The sequence below is a fragment of the Myxocyprinus asiaticus genome, chromosome 17 (genome assembly GCF_019703515.2).
Source record: "Myxocyprinus asiaticus isolate MX2 ecotype Aquarium Trade chromosome 17, UBuf_Myxa_2, whole genome shotgun sequence".
In the NCBI taxonomy this organism is placed as follows: Eukaryota; Metazoa; Chordata; class Actinopteri; order Cypriniformes; family Catostomidae; genus Myxocyprinus; species Myxocyprinus asiaticus.
This window is the reverse complement of record NC_059360.1, coordinates 28,977,264-28,999,860: the sequence shown is the minus strand read 5'-3', so window position 1 is coordinate 28,999,860 and position 22,597 is coordinate 28,977,264. Positions and strand designations below refer to the sequence as shown.

At 39.5% G+C, this 22,597-nt stretch overlaps 1 protein-coding gene across 2 annotated transcripts in view; it reads left to right on the top strand.

The window, feature by feature from the left end:
* The window catches only part of LOC127455279 (glutamate receptor ionotropic, delta-1-like), a 487,061-nt gene that overhangs the window by 440,477 nt on the left and 23,987 nt on the right, over window positions 1-22,597 (top strand). For both annotated transcript variants that reach the window (XM_051723023.1, XM_051723024.1), the window contains exons 9-12: window positions 5,193-5,294; window positions 10,455-10,652; window positions 11,427-11,754; window positions 15,084-15,222. In XM_051723023.1, coding sequence (XP_051578983.1) covers window positions 5,193-5,294; window positions 10,455-10,652; window positions 11,427-11,754; window positions 15,084-15,222 — 767 coding nt within the window. The remainder of the gene's footprint in view (window positions 1-5,192; window positions 5,295-10,454; window positions 10,653-11,426; window positions 11,755-15,083; window positions 15,223-22,597) is intronic.

The window sequence follows — 22,597 nt, the reverse complement described above, 5'->3', positions numbered from 1 at the left end:
TAATGTTTGTCAGTTGAGGGCACTATTGTGCCATTGTTGAATTTGACAGCCACAGGAACATACTGCTCTTTTGCTTGGTTTGGTCTCAAAATTATCTTTGGAGGGCGGGGTTTTGGAATGAGGGGGCGTGTCTAATTCAATGGCTTAGTCACGAGAAAGCTTCAGAACGCTAAAATCGCTTATAGCACCTTTAAAATATGACCAATATCAAAGTAAAAAACACACATAATCTCCTGTCTGATCTCAGGATTGTATTTCCTTGACACTAGGATGAAGTTGGGCATCTCGAGGAACACAGTTAGCCTTGTTTGAGTCTGGGCAAGCCAGGCATGGGTGACTCGGCACAACTTTTGCAGTTCCCATGGTGATGGGGTGGTTGTGGGTTGCAGGTGAACCTTGGGGAAATGAAATGAACCTTAATGAGCTTCTGTCACCCCTGTGAGCAATTGGTGAAAATCATACAGCTGACCTCTGAGGTTTCAGAGGACACATGTGCTGGACTTCTGCCTTAGTCAGGAAAAAAAAAGTATTTTTTGAAAAAAAATAAAATAAAATGCTTTCTATCTATGCGCATATCCATCCCTTTTTCTCTCATTATACCTGTGTCTGCCAATTTTATTTCCCCTAGTTTTATTCCTTTTTATTATTGTTCAGTGTGTCAGTCATTCACAGACAGAAGTACAGCCACACAATACCATAATGAAAACTTGACCTCTGAAGACCACAGCACACCAAAGAAACCACACATGAAATCTATTAAATGTAGATCTATTAACACTCTTTTGACAGAAAGAAAGACTAATGGACTATCATAATAAACCTTAAATAACAGATTAAAAACTTTATTTGTGTGCCTTTCTTGTCCAATAATATTCTACTTCCTTCTGTCCTTCCTGCCTTAATGAATTCCATTTCAGATATGCAGCTCAAACTGCTCACTGAATCTCAGAAAATGCTGTCAGGATTTACTCACCATCATGTTGTTCAAAACCCATATGACATTCTTTCTTTGGTGGAACGCAAAAAGAGATATAAAGCAGTATGTTAATTCCCTGGTGACTGAGGTGCCATTGTGCCTAACATTTTCTTGGTGTTCCATAGAAGAAATTCATATATGGGTTTGGAACAACATGAGGGTAAATGTCAGAATTTGCATTTTTTGGTGTTCTATCTATGAGATTCTCTCTCATACTAAATAAAAAGATCAAAAGGCACAACTCTCTCTCTCTCTCTCTCTCTCTCTCTCTCTCTCTCTCTCTCTCTCTCTCTCTCGCTCTCTCTCTCTCGCTCTCTCTTACACACATACCAATCACAGAAACAGAAGCTTGCAGCATTCATCCCCAGCCAGGGAATGTACGTGTACCTCAGGGGGTATTTAAACAGGTTCCAGGGGGAAGGAGATTTTTGCTTTGATTTAGATCACCTCTAAAAACCCCCCTTTAACTATGGTTAAAGTAAGGCACTTACAATGGAAATCAATGCGGGTAGTCCAGAAACGCTAAAATACACATAATTTAAAACATATTGCCACACAACATAAACATTATATGTGTTAACATAATTTTAGTGTGATTAAATCGCTTACTAACCTTATATGTGTAAAGTTATGTAAGGTCCAAAATTAATACTCACCAAGCACCAAATGTGAGTAACACTTGGCATGTTACTGTATTAGAAACTGCAATATAATACATGGTTTCAGGGGACAGTTCAAACATTTTCATTAAAACATCGTTTAGTATGTTTTTTAAGCGATTTGAATTAAGGGGACACTAGAAATGTACTCATAAACCACATTTATAGCATAATACCCTTGTAGTCCTCGTAAACCACTTAAACCCGCCCACACACACACATACACACACACACATACACACAAACACATGTTGGTGAGGCTATCCTTATGAGGACTCTCCATAGACATAATGATTTTTATACTGTACGAACTATAGATTCTATCCCCTAACCCTACTCCTAAACCAAACCCTCACAAAAAACTTTCTGCATTTTTACATTTTAAAAACAAAATATAGTTTAGTATGTTTTTTTAAGCGATTTGAATTATGGGGACACTAGAAATATCCTCATAAACCACATTTATAGCATAATACCCTTGTAATTACCAGTTTGTAACCTAAAAAAATGTCCTTGTAAACCACCCAAACCCCCCCCCCCCCCCCCACACACACACACACACGTACAGAGGGTGGAGACCTCTTTTGTGCTGTAGGATAGATTTGGCATGCTCTCTGACAGAACATCTCCAGTGGACAAGCCACATCTCTCTCATCTCTGTCAACACCAACCCACATGATTAACAATTTAACAGCACAGGCAAAAGCTAAAAGAGAAAACTTCAGGAAAAAACGTACAGAAAAAAGCCCTTCAGCCTCACTTGGGAAAACCAGGCAGAGAGAGTGAGAGAAAAAAGAAGAGGAAACAGCGTCCAGAGTTAGACTATAATATACTTGATTAAATCACACAAGCTTCACATATCAATCTCAACAAATGATAGTAAAATAAATTATTCATTATACAAATTATTAATTACTTAAAAATAGAATCAAATTACTTTACTGAATACTTCATATAAAAAGTTTTAAAGTCAGTCAATTAAAGTCAGTAATTGTAATCTGACTACAAAAATTTAAAATGAAATGAGTTACACTACTTTTTCTAAAAAAAAGTAATTTGATTACAGTAACTAATTACTTTGTAATCGGATACTCCCAACACTGCTCTTGAGGTATGCTTTTTTTACACTTATGAAATATTCAGGGGCTTAGGACACACTTTATTTAGTACATTTTAGTCAATAACTTATCATTCAGTGACAATTGATAAAACAAGGAAAAGTTAATATTGAGTAAAACATATTTCAGATACAATTTGGCTACTTATTTTGTCTATTTTTGTTCCACTAACAAAACTAGTTCCAAATTAAGGCCACATACACACTAATACGTGTCTGCTTAAAAAAGCATTGATTTTGCCAAGTTTACTCTTCTTATCCACACTGGAATACAGTTTTCCTCCACTGAAAATGGAAACTTTTGAAAACACTCTGTAGTATTGTATACTTTGGAAAATGATGACATTAGTAATGTAAAACCAAAAACTTATTGGTGTGGACGTGGTCTAAATATCAGCACTCTTGGAATGCTCCTTATCCAATCAGATTAGAGGACTGGAACTTACTGTTGTATAATGTTACTTACATTCCTCTTTTCACTCACTCACACTCTTAGTCTCTCTTACTTTCCCTTTATTTCCAACATAATCACACGGGAAGTCGGCATGTTGTTTCCGAGAGTTCCAGTACTCTAGGATCTTACACATTATGCCGACTCTGACAAGTGCCATCTCCTATCAGGCATTTTTGCATCGGCTCGAGTGTGTTTACCTTCCCATGTGGTGCGACCAAAAGCGAGTTGAGTCAGGCTCGGATCCAGCGCTGAAACCAGGAAGTAATAGCATTTACATAGTCAGTGACGAGCGTGATTTGGAGGTTACATTTTTCCCTCTTTACATTTACATTTATACTCCACTGGGTAGGGTTGCACCAGCTGTGCGTAAGGTCTCACTTAAGTTGAGACATAAAATTTTGTAATATTTTGTAATATCAGCACATATATCCTGTGAGTAAAGCTTTTTAAACTGAATCTAATATTGAAAAGGAGATGGAGGGGTATTATTGTGTTAGAGATTGTGTATTGTGTGCTACAGCAGAGACTAATGACATGTATCATTGGAACAAATGCTAAAGCCTCTGTCATCCTGTCACTCGCAGAGGACAGCTGGGACAAATGCTGCCCCGTCGAAAGCCATGCATGATTTCAGGGTCAGAGATTTTCTGTTTCAAGATGTTAGTGCAGTGGCCTGCTGAATCTATCACAGCGGAGGGAAAGATCTACTGGAATATTGGGATTATGATGAATGGGACTGCGGTCTGGAGTAAGATGGATAGATCACGCCTTTCATCGTAAAGAGCAGCACTATCTTTTATAGAAGCACTCTCATTGCTTATAGAGGGAGAATATAAGCAGTTTCAGTTTACTTTTATGTGTCTTACACTGGCTGAACAAGTGGCTTATTGGCTGCTAATGTGGCGTTCACTGACGGACAGAATAATATCCACAGCCCCATGCAGCATCTGGGAAATGAAAAGAGTGGCTTGAGTTTTTGCTGTATCTGTCAATCATTTTCAGGACTTGTTCGTGATATGGACTAAAAAGAGACTGAGGTGAACTAAAATCAGAAATAGGCCCAATATTATATGTGTACATTCTTTAATAGAGTATTCCATAATTTTTAAGATGCTTTTAATCTGATGTTGTTTTCAACAGAATGGGAAGCATTTTGACTGTTATACATGGAAATGTATACTAAAAGAAAAAAATTAGGCACATCTGTACTCATTCTATTATCACTATTGTCCACATTTCTGTAGTGGCCAAAAATGCTATACAAATAAAGAATATTGTAAAGAAATTGATATGTAGCTAATTTTAGCATTTCAACAACAAACCTTTAGATCAACAGGTTTTTAAGGACATGAAAAACATTTCAGTCAAGTATGTCTAAACTTTGACTTTTATTTTAAATTCTGGTTCTGTTTACTGAGGCATCGCAGTTTAGTTTTGAGGCCTTTAGAAATTAAGAAACTTTTGAGATTTTGTTGTTGTTTTTGTGTTGTTGGACAGAAACTATTTCTTATCAACAGCCTGTGATAATGTATCAACAAAGAGCAGATGTGTGTGTACCTGTGCGAGTTCTTTTTTCCACTTTATTTTAAAAAAAGAGGGGGAAAAAAATGTGCACATACTGGTTCATCTTCAGGCAGACAGCTGTTGCCTAAGCAACCACCTCACACGCTCACATGACCATTATCACTGGGCTTGTAACAACAGCACAAATACCCAAAGCCTCAAGATTAATCCTGAAAGGGGTACTAATTTCTACTCAATAGTGAAAGATTGATCATAAACTGATAAGTTTTCAGAGACAGTTTCAGAGTGGATAATTCTGGTTAGGTCATGTCAGGTCAGCTCTGGCTTTGAGCAACTGTCCTGTCTCTGCCTGACTCATACTTAGAGTACTTAATTTTTTTCTGTCACCCTTTTCTTTGCAATCATTTCTGCCATCTCAAACTTAATCACAGCTAAATCACAATCTCTCTCTCCATCTCTCAGCTGGCGACATGGGACTCTGATCGTGGGCTGAATGGTAGTCTGAGGGAGAACCGGGCTGAACAAGGCATGCAAGGAGTGACTCTGAAAGTGGTGACCTTACTGGTGGGTATTTCATTAAATTAGCTTCAGCTCCCTGTGGGTCAATCACTATTCATGTCTCAGTGATTACACATTAAGACTTCACTGAGTCACAGCAGAACAAAATACAAATTGATTTACAAAAGTAGGACATGTTCCTGGGACACTGTTTTAGCCAACCAATCATTGACCCTATCACTAAAATTAGAAGGCAGTGATTGGTTAATGAAAGTATTTTGTTCAAGCCCTTAACCGCAGCACTAAGCCTAACCACAAGCATAATTTGAAAAATAATCCTAAAATGTGATTGGTTGATACGAATGTTGTTCCAGGACAAACAAGTTTGTTGATGCAGGACCGTGTACTTGAACAGATCACGTTAAGCGAGCAATGATTGGTTGATAAGATTGTTATTCCAGGAACAAAAAAGAACGTTGATCATGAGCATGTTCTACTTGTATAAATGATGTAACATGTCGAGAAAAACTTTATTCTATCAGGAAGACTCGGAGACTTGAGTGAAATTTAAGATGACATTTATTTGATGAATATAAAACAGAAATGTAATGTCTCTCTTTGGCGTAAGCCCCGTCTGGTGGTCCGAAGAAGTTGTACTCTGAACCGTCATATCCTGCTGGAGATAAGAGGCAGGGGCGAGGAGCCTACCCCCATGCAGGATGGGACTCGACTGGTGGTGTGGGGGTGGTGGAGGTTGCCGTGTTAGCACACTGAAACAGCAATGTGATAGATTGTGAGCAAACCTATAAAGCATGGCTTACACGTGATTGGCTAGGAGTTACCTAGCTAATGGTGCGATGATGTACAGCTGCTAGTCTTCCCGCTAGAACTACACTGCACTTACATTTCTTATAGTACCTCAGAAACACTGGCACATATGGATTGTACAGTTAAAGATCCCATGAAATGTCTCAATGAGTGCAGTTTTCTTTCTTGTGTTGATGTATTTCTAACTGAAACAGAACGTTTGGGAAAAGTTTGGACATATTGAAGAGATTGTCACTTTAAAAAAAAAAAAAAAAGCCAATTGGTTTTAGTTAATGTTACTGCCATGAACCATGATTTGCTACTTGCTAGTCAGTTGCAGTTGGTATTAGAGGGTGGGACATTCTCATTCTAGAGCATTTGATTGGACAACAATTTGTATAGTGCAAGAGTTGTCAATATTTTTGTGCATTTTCCTAGAAGAGGGAGACTAATTTTTAAATGCATATGTCTGATATTCTTTTTCAGCTTTTAGGAGTGAACTGGCTTTAAAGATAATAGACAAAAACACTCACATGTTGATTTCTTGGGGTCTTTCAAGTTTTTCTCGATTACTTACACTATAAATCAAGCATAGCGTTAGTTCAGGCAGATCACGACAGTAAAACTTGCAATCAGCTGACACTCAGCTGATCATGACATCTCCAATCAAAGCGGTCCTTTTTAAGTTCTCCCTTCTTTCACTCTCTCATCTGGCTTTCCATTGCATGGAAGCAAGCTACACTTAACACCCTCCTGCATCCCCAGCTCCATACTTGTATTATATCTTTGCATTTAGATATCTCAACACCTGTCCTGTTATTCTGTGCTCTTTGTAATTTCAGACTGAAATTCATTGTGTTTGCAGCTTGTTCTTCATTTTCCAACTTGTTATATTTGTAGTTCTTTCAAGTGTCTATCTAATCTATTGTACCATATTTCACTGTCAGGAATGTGTAAATGTTCAATGTTTTGATTTAAATATGCTGGATCTGTTCTGTTACCACTTTGGATTTATTCGCTGCTCTCCCTGCTCCATCCATGCATGGCTGCATGGATGGGCGGGGAGTTTGCCCAGAACAGAACTATTCCACCAACACCAACATTTGTTTCAATTGTCTACAAGTCAATAAAGAATTCATTCAAATATTCAAGTTAGTATTCACTTGACAGAAGTGGTCTTGAATGAACTGATTCTATTGGCCCAATTCCAATACTAACTAACCAATACTTAAATTCTCAAAACAAAGACACATTTCTCAAACTATAAACAAAATTCATGTGTTTTCACACATGTTCCAGTTTGTTTAATATTTTCTTGCAACACTCTACACAAAAATGCCCTCATTTTGCACAGGTTTAACCAGGTTCTCATATTCATTCAAAAAGCACAAGAACTCAAAATAATTCACTAGGCATCAACACAAATTTCTACATGTGTAAGTACTAAATAACAAAATTGTTCACACACCAGTCAGATTTTCAGGATAAATACAAATGGCTCCAGGTGCTTTTATGTGCTTTGGAAAATGGATTCTAACAATGTCTAAATAGCTTGTAAGCAGAGAGAAAGCATACAGAGGGGAAGAGGAGGGGCAGAAGAACAGTTGTCCCTGATGATATCTGTTCTACAGTATTCTGCTTGACTGTTCTTGTGCATGGTACAACAATGCCGGGCAACAAGCCCAGCTAAATCTGAGTCATATTACGGCTACATCTATCATTCAAACCTTTAGACAAGGTAGCTACAGAAACTGCAATAACTGAAACTTGCTGTAGAAAAGTAGGTAACCTACAGGGCTTCAATACTACATCTTCAGTTTAGAGGCCATGTACTGTACTGTGTACTGCAGGTATCGCAATGGATGTGAAAATGAATGTCTACTTTGTCTAACCCGACAGTACTTGTTCTAATATAATGTGCTGTATTTCTGCAGAACTGAGTATCTCACAATGCTGAGTAGTACTATTTTTTGTGTGTGTGTGTGCAAACTCTTAGTTCTACATTACAATATATTCCTTAATTTATGATAGTGTAGAGTTACAAAAAAAAAATTTGGACCCAGCATCACTTTGCAGTACTGTAATGTAGGCTTAGTCTCAAATAAACTTGAGCATGTCCATATTTTATGTAGTATTATGTACTATAACTGCAAAACACATAGAGATTGACCTGCAAAATTCTCCCTGGTTGATAGAGGTTTTTGTAGCAGTTTTGTGAGCATTGCAATAGTTTGTGTGTTTGCTGGGTTTGTGTGTAATTTGAAGCCAATGTTTAATTTTGACATATGTGAGTGAAATATTTTATTTTGACATGCGTTTTGGACATATTGGTGTGTAGTTTTGAGATTGTGTTTATAGTTTTGAGAAAATGGTGAATTGTTTCATGAAATGTGTCTAATAGCAATAGAGAAAAACTGCAATACTGTTCGGAAATGTGAGTTATATCATGGCCCTTAATCACATACATTGTTTATGGCAATCAAAGCAGTATTTAAAGATACTTGCATGCTTTCCTCAAGGTTAAGCTCTGTGTTTTTGTCATGTCGCTCATCAGACATCACTAATTAAAGGTGGAGTAAGTAATTTTAATCCAATACACTTTTTGTCAAATTCTGCGAATATCTCTTCACGGTCCGCTAGCTGTCTGTGTGTGCGCTAAAGCAAATATCCGGTGTTTGTACACAGCCATGGCTCTGTAAATGGGAAAATAAACAAATTGGATTGGACCAATCTACACAACACTATTGCGTGTGCATGAATTTGGGGGGCGGAGCTTCTGAAATAACACTGATGGTAGGGGTGTGTTTGTTTGGCTGTTGAGTTCATATATCAACAGACTTTCTCAGGAATCGCTTACTCCAACTTTAAGTCATGCCACCATTTGATAGTCTCTCCTGGGATTTCCATGGAGTTTGCTCTTTATTCATTCTTTAATTCATCACTTCTATGGTCCCTCTAAATACAATTACTTTCACCAGTTCCTTCTTGATATTTCATCTGTCTTGTATTTGAGTGCAAAGGGCCTGTTTCAAAAATAGTCCATCTTGTTTGGCGGTGACATGTCTTACTGCAATTTGCCTGGGTGAATTTAGAGAGGTAATTTCTGTCTGATGAGGCAATGCATGCTTCCCTGGCCATGGAGTAACAGGTCAGCCAAAACACTTCATTTAGATAAACCTGAGACTGAAGGGACCCAGCTGTCACTGCTAAAAAAGTGTCACGTCAGCCGATGCTTTGAATGTGATAGAAGGCCAATCTGACCACAAGTCACAACCTGAACAGACCAAATCACCACAGAAATAGGTTTTACAATCAATATTAGACTTTTATTTGCAGGAATATGTCCAGACTTATTAGCAGCTGTTCTGTTAGTCTATTCTCTGCGGTTATCTTTGCCTTGCCTTGCCTTCAAATGACTAAATGATAAAATTCAATCCAACCTTGTCTGACAATATTGGCAAATCATGGCTGTCAATTTTTAATCATGTCCATTAATATCAAGTTGTTGCAAGACATACCTTTATTTTAGACTTGGTGAACCCTGCTGAGAAAAAAAAATAGCTAAAACAAGCTTAGGCTGATTAGCAGTTCTTAGTCTCCTAGCCTGGGCTGCATTTCCCAAAAGCATCGTAAGCCTAAGTGGATTGTAGAAACCATTGGCGCCAATGGTCTCTACGATCAACTTAAGCTTGCGATGCTTTTGGGAAATGCATCCCTGGTCAGTTAGCTGGTTTTAGAGCGGTTTTGGGCCCTTTTGAGATTGGCCAGGCAGGGAGACCAGCTTAAAAATAAACTTAAACCAGATAAGTCCAGCAAACCAGCTTAGAAAGCAGGGAAATGCCACTGTTGAAAACTCAGAAATTACAAGATCTCAGAGACCCTGTTTTACACCTGGTATTATGATGCATCTTGGATAATACGACATGTGGTCAGTCGAGACACATCGCTCCAAATTACCTTTTATATATTGAAAAGGTTTGAGCAACATGAGAAGTCAGGACACAAAAAGCATATGCTTTCTCTCATTGCTGATTAATATAGCTCTGAATAGGGTGCCAAAGGATAAAATAAATAAACTAGATAAATAAAGTTCAGTCTGACAATTGGAGTTTGAAACCATTAACATTCTGTGAATGGAGGTCTATGGGATTTTTAGCCATTTTGAATATCTGCTATTGGAAAACTGTAAGTTTAATCAGTTAAAAAAGATATATCACATTAAGTCAGAACAGTCTGAAGGTCTGTACCAGGTTTGGTGGATGTAGCTTGTAAGCTCAAAGAGGAGTTAGAAATTTGGTCTTGGTTTAGGGATTTTAGAAAAAACCTAAACCAGTTCTATATAATAACAATGTGTTGGCTTCTCAAAAATTGACCAACGAAACCCCTAAATTTCTCTCTCTCTTTCTTTTTTTTCCCCAGGAGGAGCCATTTGTAATGGTAGCAGAGAACATTCTTGGTCAGCCTAAAAGATATAAGGGATTTTCCATAGATGTTCTGGAAGCCCTGGCCAAAGTTCTGGGCTTTAAGTATGAAATGTATCAGGTGGCTGACGGGAAATATGGATCTCCTCAAGCCAACGGGTCATGGAACGGAATGATTGGAGAGCTGATCGGGAAGGTGAGATTCACATTCACAAAGATGTGTTTATTAAGTTTCATGTAATGTTTATATACACTCACTGAGCACTTTATTAGCAACACCTGTACACCTACTTATTCATTTGATTATCTAATCAGCCAATCATGTGGGAGCAGTACAGTGCATAAAATCATGCAGATATGGGTCAGGAGCTTGAGGTAATGTTCACATCAACCATCAGAATGGGTAAAAATGTGATCTCAGTAATTTCGACCATGGCATGATTGTTGGTGCCAGACAGGCTGGTTTGAGTATTTCTGTAACTGCTAATCTCCTGGGATTTTCACGCACAACAGTCTCTAGAGTTTTCTCAGAATGGTGCCAAAAACAAAAAACATCCGGCGGCAGTCTTGTTGATGAGAGAGGTCAACAGAGAATGGCCAGACTGGTTCGAGCTGATAGAAAGGCTACGGTAACTCAGGTAACCACTCTGTACAATTGTAGTGAGCAGAATAGCATCTCAAAATGCACAACACGTCGAACCTTGAGGCGGTTGGGCTACAACAGCAGAAAAACATGTCTGGCCATAGTGTTCCTAATAAAGTGCTTAGTGAGTAGATAATGTATCTTTTATGCAAAGCTGCTTATTGACATAAGTTGTAAATGTGTTATAATCAATGTTAATTAAGTTAGAAGCATGCTATTACATGCCATTTGTCTAGCCTGGAAGTACTCATAACTCATTTACTTGTAATGTTAATGTTATTACAAGCATATACTGTACATACAATATGTACTTCTCATACATTTCAGAGAGCAGATGTGGCCATTTCGGCCATCACCATCACTCCAGAACGAGAGAATGTGGTGGATTTCAGCAAACGTTATCTGGATTATTCAGTGGGAATTCTGATGACCAAAACAGAAGAGAGACTCAACATTTTCTCATTGCTGGCCCCATTTGACCTGGCTGTTTGGGCCTGCATCGCTGCTGCTATTCCTGTGGTGGGTGTCATGGTCTTTCTGCTCCGACGTGTCCAGTCTGTCCGTTCCCAGAATCCACCCGGGCCCCACCAGCCTGGGCCCACCACATCTTTCCAAAGTGCCATCTGGATCGTCTACGGAGCCTTTGTACAGCAAGGTGAGATGGGTCAAGACAAATGAACATCAAACTGAGGGATGAGGTAATGCTGAACAGACATCTGTATGGTGTAATCAAATGCTGACATTCTTGTCTGCAGGAACACATAGAGTCTAGCATTTTAATATTTCGATTTAAAAAAAAAAAAACTCTGTTTGGAAGAAAATGTAATTCTTACTTCAATATTCTATATTTCTAAAGAGTTCAAGAATCTCTGGTGAGTCTGCATTGTGTCTGTTTGGCAAAATAAATTATACTAAAGGATTTCTGCAACCTAGTTTGAAATGTTATTTTTGGCACAGAAAGTCAGAAAGATGGATCTGTTGCAAGCGGCATACAAGAGTCATCTAAAGAAGCTTATAAAAGGAGGAGTGTGTTTGGTTGAGATCCAGAGGTTTTCAGAATGGGATAAATGGCTGCACTTTTCCAGCTACACTTGTTAAACTCTGTCTTTCTGCCTATCACGCCAACTGGACTTGATCAGTGTTTCTGTGCACTTTGCTTTTATCTCACGTGTGTGTAGTTAATCAGACCAAGATGCAAGCAATTAATAACATCTGTTAAAAGAAATGTACTGTTTTTTTGTTTTGTTTTGTTTTGTTTTGTTTTGTTTTGTTTTGTTTTGTTTTGTTTTGTTTTATTCTACAGCTGTTTGCCATTTTGTAATTGTAATTGCCCTAGACCCAAAATTCGATAATGGTACTTTCACACTTGTTCGAGTGATTATGAAAGTAGGTTTTGCACTTGGCTAACCTTTTTTAATTAATATTAGTTGCACAGTCACTCATGAAAGGCAGCCATAAGCTGTATCCAAAAGTTGAAAAATGCTGCCTTTGCAGGCAATATGTGGATGTAGCAAAGCAACAAGACACATCCAAATCTAATGTTTTTAAAACATCCTGTCTATTAAAGGGATAGTTCACCCAAAAATGAAAATTTTTTACTCACTCTCATGCTATCCCAAATGTGTAAAGCTTTCTTTCTTCAGCAGAACACAGACTAAGATTTTTAGAATAATTTTTCAGCTCTCTATGTCCATACAATGCAAGTGAATGGTGACCAGACCTTTCAAGCTCCAAAATCACATAAAGGAAACATAAAAGTAATACATATGGCTCAATTGGTTAAATCCAAATCTTCAGAAGTGATATTATATGTGTGGGTGAGAAACAGATAAAAATGTAAGTCCTTTTTTACTCTAAATCTCCACGTTCAGTTTCACTTTTTACATCTGAATGTCTCATGTGGTGCCTATTTAGTTTCACGTTCATACCTGAAAGTGAAAGTGGAGATTTAGAGTAAAAAAGGACTTAAATATTGTTCTGTTTCTCACCCACACTGATCATATCACTTCTGAAGATATGGATTTAACCACTACTAGATCATATGGATTACTTTTATGTTTCCTTTATGTGATTTTTGGGGCTACAAAGTAAATGATGAGAGTATTTTCATTTTTGGTTGAACTATCCTTTTAAGATGCCTTCATCTGGTCATCATGTCAATTTCTTCCCCAACCCTTCCTTGTTCTGGCTTTTTCTACCTAGAAATAGGCACTGTATTTGCTTGATTTTCTCTTAAAGTCATTCTAAATTGTTTTAGATCATTAGGCATGATGTGTGATGATGTGAGATATATTGTATTGCCTAAGAAAATCTGTTTCCTTTGGAGGTGCCTTTACACAATATGCTGCCTGTTTAGTCATTGACTGACTTAACCATCAGGTGTACTTTCGAACCTGTAATGGGCATAAGTGACCCTCTTCATCCTCTGACCTTTTAATATGCTGGCTCTCTGTGGATCTCATTTTAGGCCTTAAGGCCTAAGTTAATTTCATAGTCCAGAAAGAAAAGTTCTAGTCCCTAACGAGCTCCACTGACGCAGCCCAGATCTCATCCCTTTTCCTTTTTGTTCTCACCATCTCTTTGTCAGTGATGACATTTTCAAGGCAGTGTGTACTGGAGAGGAATATTGTGTTGACATTTCAAGACAGGCTTAAAGGTGTTGAGCTTTCCTGAGAAAACTGGTGATGGAAGAATGAATGTTATTGCATGGCTACAGTGATGTGTCACTGCCAAAAAACAGCAGCAAGAAAAAGAATGGAGGTATGAAAAGAGAAAAAAATAATAATATAGTGGCAGTTCAGTTATACAGAACTACAGTAGAATGCCAGGACAAAGGTGAAAGATGTAGAAAATGAGGTAAAAAAACAAAAAAACAAAAACAAAAGAGGAATTGTGAAATAGAAAGATGGAGAGGATATTACTGTTTCTTTAAAATGGAAAAACTGACTGTTAATTAGTAGTACAATGAGGGGAGTGGGGTAAGATTTGCCATTCTTTTTACTTAAAGAGATAGTTTACACACACACACACACACACACAAACATAATTTACTCACCTTCATGTTGTTTCAAACCCACTTTCTTCTGTGGAACACAAAAGGAGATGTTAAGCTGATTGTTAGTCTCAGTCACAATTCACTTTCATTGTATGGAAAAAAAGATGCAATTCAAGCGAAAGGTGACTGAGGCTAACATGTTCCACAGAAGACATTTTTGGGTGAACCATCCCTTTAAGATGTACTTTAGGTAAGGATGAATGAGATAAAATTAGGTAAAATTAATATGTCTAATTATATTTCAGGATGAACTGAAATTAAAAGGAAGCACCTGTGTTTTTAAGTTTTGTAAGTTTTTAGCATAAAGAAAATGTTTCACTTTTCTAACCACTTTTCTAGTTACTGTAATCTAATTACCTTTAGTCAAAAAAGTAGTGTAATTTTTTTAATTTAAAATGATTGTAATCAGATTACAATTTATGACTTTTAAATAATTTAATTACTTTTAAGTACATTATAGGGTTATGCTTATTTCTAATATATTATTTATGCAGAATACAATAATTATGGCCCTGTTACAAGTCATTGTGAAGGAGAAATGTGAGGTGCTCAGTGCATGACTTGTGTGTAACAATGAACAAGAAAGAAATATAAATATTATTTTGAATTTATTGAGCGGAAAAATGTTTTAGAAAGTAACTTAAAAGTAAAGTAATTAGTAATGTGAATAAAGGAATTAGTAAAGTAATTAGTAATGTGATTACTTTTTTCAATTAAGTAATTAGTAAAGTAATCTGATTTCAATTTATGTAAATAATTAGTCAATTGTATTAGATTACTATTTTTAAGTAATTTACCCAACACTGGTTATGTGACAAAAATTATTCATAGTTTGTTGGATTAGGGGCCAACAGAGCTTACCCACCCAGTGACACATATTTACCCACTCTCCCCTACAATGTTTTTCTTTTTGTGTCTTGTGTTTGCAGGTGGTGAGTCCTTCATGAGTTCAATGGCTCTCAGGATTGCAATGGGAAGCTGGTGGCTATTCACTCTTATTGTCTGTTCATCCTACACAGCCAATCTGGCAGCCTACCTCACTGTTTCCCGCATGGACAATACTGTTCGGTAAGAGAGAAGCTACTGTAACTATGCCAACACTGCATCTCAGTGCCAGACCTCCATACAGTTGCAGGGGACAATGCTTGTCCTTATGAATGGAGTTACTCTTGCTCAACACAATGTTGTGTGTGTTCTAGAGCAGTGTTTCCCAAACTTTTTTGCTGTTAGTACTCCCACAGTACGAACAGTAGGGCTCAAGTACCCCTTCATCGACACAACACCAAAGATGTGTACCACAGTCTAAATATCATTTAATGCTATCATTAATATTGTAATATCCCTGATGTACATAATGAAAAGAAGTTGCCAGCTATGACATTTATTCATCAACATCAACAAAACTGGGACATATAATCCGTGAAACTCGCAACAGTCAGTGTTTTTGATAAACAACTGACTGTAAAGAACAGAAAGGGTAATAAAAGAGACGTTATTCAATGACAAATGGATTGCATGGATCTCAGTTATGGACACACATTACACGTAAAGAGTCAAACAAACTTTTACTCTCAACACAGTGAAAGGATCTCAGTGCTGAACTTTGCATATTAAAAGATCGATATTGTGATTTTAAGAATACATATCGAGAATATTCCAATGAAGATCGCTATAAATCTTTTACCCAGCCCTAATCCCTATTATTTTTAAGTCATGCATTTTGTTTTATAGGTTGAACAAAGCAAAATCAAATTATTTTCACATACCCCCTTGCTCTTGCTTACAAACCCCCTGGGGTACCTGTACCCCCAGTTGGGAATCACTGTTCTAGACTATATGGTGCACCGTAGAGCATTATTAGAATTGTATCTGAGGTCCAGATTTGGATGTCACAAAGTCTGGCGAACTCCTTAGCAGAACAAAAATATCAGTTTATTTTGTCATAATTTTAGGCAAACCAAAAGTATAAATGATTCTTTAGTCTGAAAGAGACGAAACCCAATTCATGTTGTTTTTATGTGCCATTTTGGAACGGATTTAAAAACAATATATATATATAAATAGCATATCAAAAATGAATTCAATCAATGCCACAACAATCCCATGAACGTTTGTCTAGAAAATACAGGAAAAATAGCAGAAAATATTTATAGACTTTGTGATCAGAATTTCCGTCTGGACAAAATTAATAAATACAGATTACTTTAGACATAACTAGGAAATAAAAACAGAATATACAGTAAAATTTTGCTCATTGACATATAGTTTAATTGCTAGTATCTTTGAATGCTTTGATGCCACTAACCTTACAATCTTTGGTAAACCAGTAATTAGTTATTTCCCTAAAACTCTCATTGTATCATCCCGATACCTTGTAAACACAACTTTGTTTCCCTGTCTGTCACTCACTCAGCGTTGTGTCGACGTAGTGACACTAGGGGTTCGATCTTGAGAGCCCCTATCGGCTTTGCTTAAAATAGAAAAGGCCGATGAGAATTGGCAAGTGGAATTTGCATGCCACTCTCCGCCCTGGACATACGGGTATAAAAGGAGATGGCGTACACCACTTATTCAGATTTTTTCTTCGGAGCCGTATGCATGTGTGTGTGTGTTCGTCCTCTCACCTTTGCTTACGCTGCTGGATTTTACGGCGCATATCAGCGGTCACCCTCGCACGGTCGAGTGTTGTGCTTCCCCTGGGTGCTTCGGTGGCTGAGTCTACGGATGCTAAAAGAGTATATTCAAAAGAGTATATTTCCTTCTAAAAGAGCTCGTGCAAACACTTGGCGTCTTTTTAAAGATGTCCTTCCACGTTTGCGCTACTGGATGTGGCACCCATGAAATCTGTCTCGAGTGCTTGGGGCACCAGCACGCCGAGGCAGCTTTTGTGGAAGGGTCATGTTCTCATTGCGAGAACATGCCTATCAGAACGTTGCGGTTGTGGCTCACTTCCTTCTTCATGAAGCAAGGAGCCACCGCAGCTGTTCCCCAACCTGGTCCATCCTGGGCTGATGCTCAGCCGGACGGGTCGGCAAGCACCGCGGGCGATCTGGATGTGGACATGGGAGCATTTCTGCTGGCTCAGCCCGCGGACCTCCCATCCCTCAGCAAGCTCGTTCTACCCAGAAGAGCTGTCGAGCGATCTAGGTGGCGATCTAGGTGGTTTAATGTGTCGTTCACGGCTCGCAACGAGGATGAGCTTCTGCTATCAGAAGTGGACGAATCTTCTGAACTCCCCCCCATGGGCGGTGGAGTACAGGATGAGGCGGACGCTGAGATGGCAGCCATGCTTGCCCGGGTGGCTGCGAACATCAGGCTAAAGTGGAACCCTCCACCCTGCCCTGAACGTTCACGGCTGGATGATTGGTTGGAGCGTGACTCACGGCCACGCCCCGCCCCAGTGCCTTTCTTCCCAGAAGTGCACGAGGAGCTTACGAAGTCGTGGAAGGCACATTTTTCTGCCCGTACATGCTTCGCGGGCTCGTCCACTCTGACTACCCTCGGCGGCGGAGCGGCTAAGGGATATGTCGAGCTTCCCCAGGTAGAGCGCGCCATAGCGGTGCATTTATGCCCGCAGGGCACAGCCACCTGGTGTGAACGACCAAGGCTCCCTTCCAAGGCCTGTAAGTTCTCTTCCTCTTTAATGACGAAGGCTTACAAGGCCGTGGGTCAGGCCGCTTCCACCCTGCACGCCATGGCCATCCTGGAGGTCCACCAGGCCAAGGTGCTGAAAGATCTGCACGAGGGTAGGACCTACCCAGGGCTGATGCAGGAACTGCGTACCGTGACTGACCTTGCCTTACGTGCAACGAAGGTCATGGCGCGCGCCCTGGGCTGGACGATGTCCACTATTGTGGTCCAAGAGCGGCACCTGTGGATCAACCTTGCGGAGATGCGTGATGCCGAGAAAGTCCGCTTTCTCGATGAGGCCATCTCCCAAGGGGGGCTTTTTGGTGACACCGTCGAGGATTTCACTCATCAGTTCTCGACGGTGAGGAAGCAGACTTTCAGGCAGAAGGTAGCAGTACTAGTGAAACAATTTCAGAGGCTCCTGGGGCATATGGCATCCTCGGCGGCGGTTCTCCCCCTCGGGTTGATGCATATGAGACCGCTTCAGCACTGGCTACAGACTCGAGTTCCGAGGTGGGCATGGCGCCACAGCACCCGGCATGTGACCATCATGCCACAGTGCCACAGACTTTGAGCCCTTGGTCGGACCTGGCTTTTCTATGGGCATGTGTTCCCCTAGAGCAGGTCTCAAGGCACGTTGTGGTCATGACAGATGCCTCGAACTCGGGCTGGGGTGCCGTGTGCAACGGGCAGGCAGTGTCAGGGCTCTGGACAGGGCCCTGACTCCAATGGCACATCAACTGCTTAGAGTTGCTGGTGGTATTGCTGGCCCTGAGGAGGCTTCGGCCATTGATTCAGGGCAAGCATGTGTTGGTCCGGACCGACAACACAGTGACCGTAGTGTACATAAACCGCTTGGTAAATCCATGTGAGGTATTCTCCACATGTTAACCTCCCTCTGGTAGGATGTGGTCTCCGTAGTGCCCTCTCTCCTGGAGAGGGAAGAGCACTTCCCAGTGCTATTCTAGGAAGTGCTTGGTGGAAGTTGCTTAACAGCAATCAGGTAAGGCTCCACTGGTAGCCTCCTTGGGTAAGTGCCTCCTCCCCCCTTAACAGGACTAGGGAGATGCCTTACCTAACTCGCTGGAAGGTCACGACGTGTTTGAGTGCTCGCTGCGAGGCACACAGCAGCTTGCCCATGTCCACTCTTCCGTACTTTGTGACATGGTTCAGCGCCTGCGGCATTTCCTATAGGAACCCCTAGTGTCACTACATCGACACAACGTCGAGTGAGTGACAGACAGGGAACGTCTTTGTTACTGATGTAACCTCTGTTCCCTGATGGAGGGAATGAGACGTTGTGTCCCTCCTGCCGTGGTGCTGAACCAGCTGCTGACATGGCCGGGACTCTCTATCGGCTCCTCAGCATAAATCTGAATGAGTGGTGCACACCATCTCCTTTTATACCCATATGTCCAGGGCGGAGAGTGGCATGCAAATTCCACTCGCCAATTCTCATTGGCCTTTTTTTTTTTAAGCAAAGGTGATTGGGGCTCTCAAGATCAAACCCCTAGTGTCACTACATCAACACAACGTCTCATTCCCTCCATCAGGGAACAGAGGTTACATCAGTAACCAAGACGTTCTGGTGGTACAATGAAAAAACCTGTGTACTATGACTCACGGAAGTTGTGTTAAGCCAGCCAATCATACTAGAGTTTGCCAGATTGAGATAGTACTTCTAATTTTGTGTGCAATATGAGTGGACTGTGGGTGGTCCTTGGTCGTGCCTCATAAGACTAGATGTCACATTGCTGGATTGTCTTCATTAGCATCAAATAGAATGTACGTTCTTGAGGGTTGGAGGAAAGAAGTCTAAAATTATATTAAATGATGACCTGGATAAATGCATCACATATCTCCAATTAAATATGATGTGCACTGAAATCCCAGTATGCTGGTTGTCTCTTATAGATCACGTTGGCCCTTCACTCCCCACCAGGGGGCTCACAGTCCCTCACATTCTCCATAAACTCCATGAAAGGTCGTCTCATATTAAATTCTTTTTATTATTATTTTTTAGCTTTCTTGTAGATAACAAAATGTTTTCTCCTTTTATGTGTTTTTGGTGTTTTGTCAATGAAGGCTACTCCTACTTTAGAGAATTCTCATGCACTTGTTGTAATAAACACACAAGTCTCTGAGCCTTATTTTCAGCAATGCAGTATGATTTTTTTGCTATTCGGCTGACAGATTGCCCAAACAAAGCAACACAATGGAGATTGCATTGATGGTGCAGATGATTCTTTCCCTCAGTAGAGAAGAATAATTTCTGCACCATTTCACCTGAGAAATAAACACCCTTTCTACTTTAAATCCTTCCTCTTATTTGACTGAGCGTGCTCTTATATGAACTGGTAATGCCCTACCTGATGTGCAGATTTCCTCCTGCTTCTGTAAATATTATCTACCTGCTTATTGAATTCGGCCTTTCAGCCTAGCTGAAAAGCCAGCGTGAGAGCGACTAACTGCACTTTCTCTCTCTCTATGAATTCTGACTTTATACTCTTGGAGACCTGTTATTTCACCAGTGAAATGCTTCAAATGCCCAAGGGTTCTGCTTTGGAACATTAATGCACAATTTTCTGTAACATTTCTCATTGAGCTGTTCTGTGTGCATGTGTGTGTGTGTTTATGCGTGAGTGTGTATGTGACGCCCCTGGGGGGGTTGTGCTAATCACCTTGTTTGTAAGTGTTATTAAAATCGGGCAGCCCCGCTGGTGCATTATACGGTATTGCTAGCATGCTGGGAGCCCACTGGGAGTCTTCTATATCTCTCACCAGCATTAGATGTAAAATTGGATTCAGGCTTGACAAACGTTCTGTTCATTCCTGAGGTCCAAAAATGCTCAGCCTCACTCTTACAGTGTCATGTGATAGGCTGGTGGCAAGGCTGCTGATTGGCTAATCAGTCGGTGGTTTGTAAGGCTATTGGGATGAATCTGTGGTCTCTCGCAGCACCACTCAAAGCTGTGTGCTATTAAAATTCAGTGAATGTGTAATGTTGTGGATAAAAGTTCTATATTGCATTTACGGTATATTGTAAATCACTGTATTTACAATTACTGTATTTACACGCAGACAAGGCAAAGCAAGGCCATGGAGATACCATTTATCATTTTATTTTTGTGAAAACAGTGGGAAATTTTTTTGATATTATTGAAATTGCTAGTATACTATTTTTTGAGCATTCAGTGGACCTGTTAATTTTCATGATTTATTATGCTGTTACATCGAGTGTTTTTTTGTTGTTGTTGTTGTTGTTGTTGTTGTTGTTGTTTTTCTCGGCTTCAGAGCAGTGGGCACTGCTGTGAACAGATGATTAAGCCTGAATGGGGTTTAATTATGGATGTCTATTTCTGCCATAAGGTTGACTATAGAACCCTGTATCTTTGCCTACTACAAGGAGCCATGCTGACATTCTCCATAATCAGGACACAAAGTTTAATAGAAGCTCCTTGATACTTGGATGTAGGATATCTAGAACATTCTGTTTGGACCACATTTAAATGGAGCCCCTATTATAATAATACATTTTAGAGCACCTCTATTGATTTGTCCTGCAGTAGCCAGCTGAAAAGATCCCAGAACACAGGTTGGCACTTAGATGGATGGAAAATAACCTTATGCCGGCAGATTCAAAATGCTGAATATTTTTTTTTAAAAAGTCGATCAGGTCTTTTCAACTGTAGCGAGTTCTTCATCAGATGCAGTATATACTCTTACAGTACACAAATTTGGATGCAGATCCAGAGTACTCTGCTAGGTACCTAAGTACATTATAGCAGAATGTCAAATAGGCTACAAAATTCTAATATTTTGTTAGAGATGATTCGCCAAATGCAACAGGAGCCATTTACTTTCTTCTACAGAACACAAAAGGAGACATTTTAAAGAATGTTCATGCAGCTCTCTTGTGTATAGTGCAAAAAGGACAGAAAAGCACCATAAAGCATCATAAAATGTGTCTGTACACTGTGATTGAAGCCATATCCAGCAGTGGCTTTGAGTGAGGAACAGACTGAAATTTAAGTTGTTATTTACTGAAAATATTGCCTTGAAAAACTGTGGTTACCATATGGTTTCATTATGTGGAAAAGAGCAGCAAGGACATTCTGTTATAAATAATTCCTAAATAAATAAGAAAATCATACAGGAAATCATGCATTTTAATTTTGGGGTAAAATATCCCTATATGTCATTTTTCTACACCGTCTTTGAGATCAGCTTTGTCATTATCATGTTTTCAACTTTGAAAGTCCATTAAGATTGCATGCAAGAGGTTATGTTCTGACACTTGCGCTCTTTAAGGTCACCTGACCCAGCAGTGGTGGTCATATACTGTAACTGGGCCATTTTTCACAACAGCACATAATTAAGCTGAGTCATTTTTACCTGTTTAGTGCTTTTCACAAATTTTACTTTGTTTCAAAGCAGCTTTACAGAAAAATTTTGCTGTAACAGAAAATTATGCTGTAATGTCTGAAATGTCTTAAAGTCATCATTGAGCAATTTAAATGAAAATGTGATTGAAATTCATGCTTTAAAAATTATGTGTCTGCTATTTTCACAGCAGAAAGGCCATAATGCCTTTCTGCTTACGCAAGAACCAGCGATAAACTGGAATTTAAACTGAAATAGAAATGGATTACAGAAAGGGAAGTATTGAATTAAACCAGTTATGGAGACCATTATGGTTTATTTAACAACTTTGTTAATTACAATGAGTAATTCTGCTGCTCAGTCTGTAGGGCCATCTCTATCCACATCACCTTAAAATGTGTGTCAAGAGCCGATCTCATCTCAGTTTAAT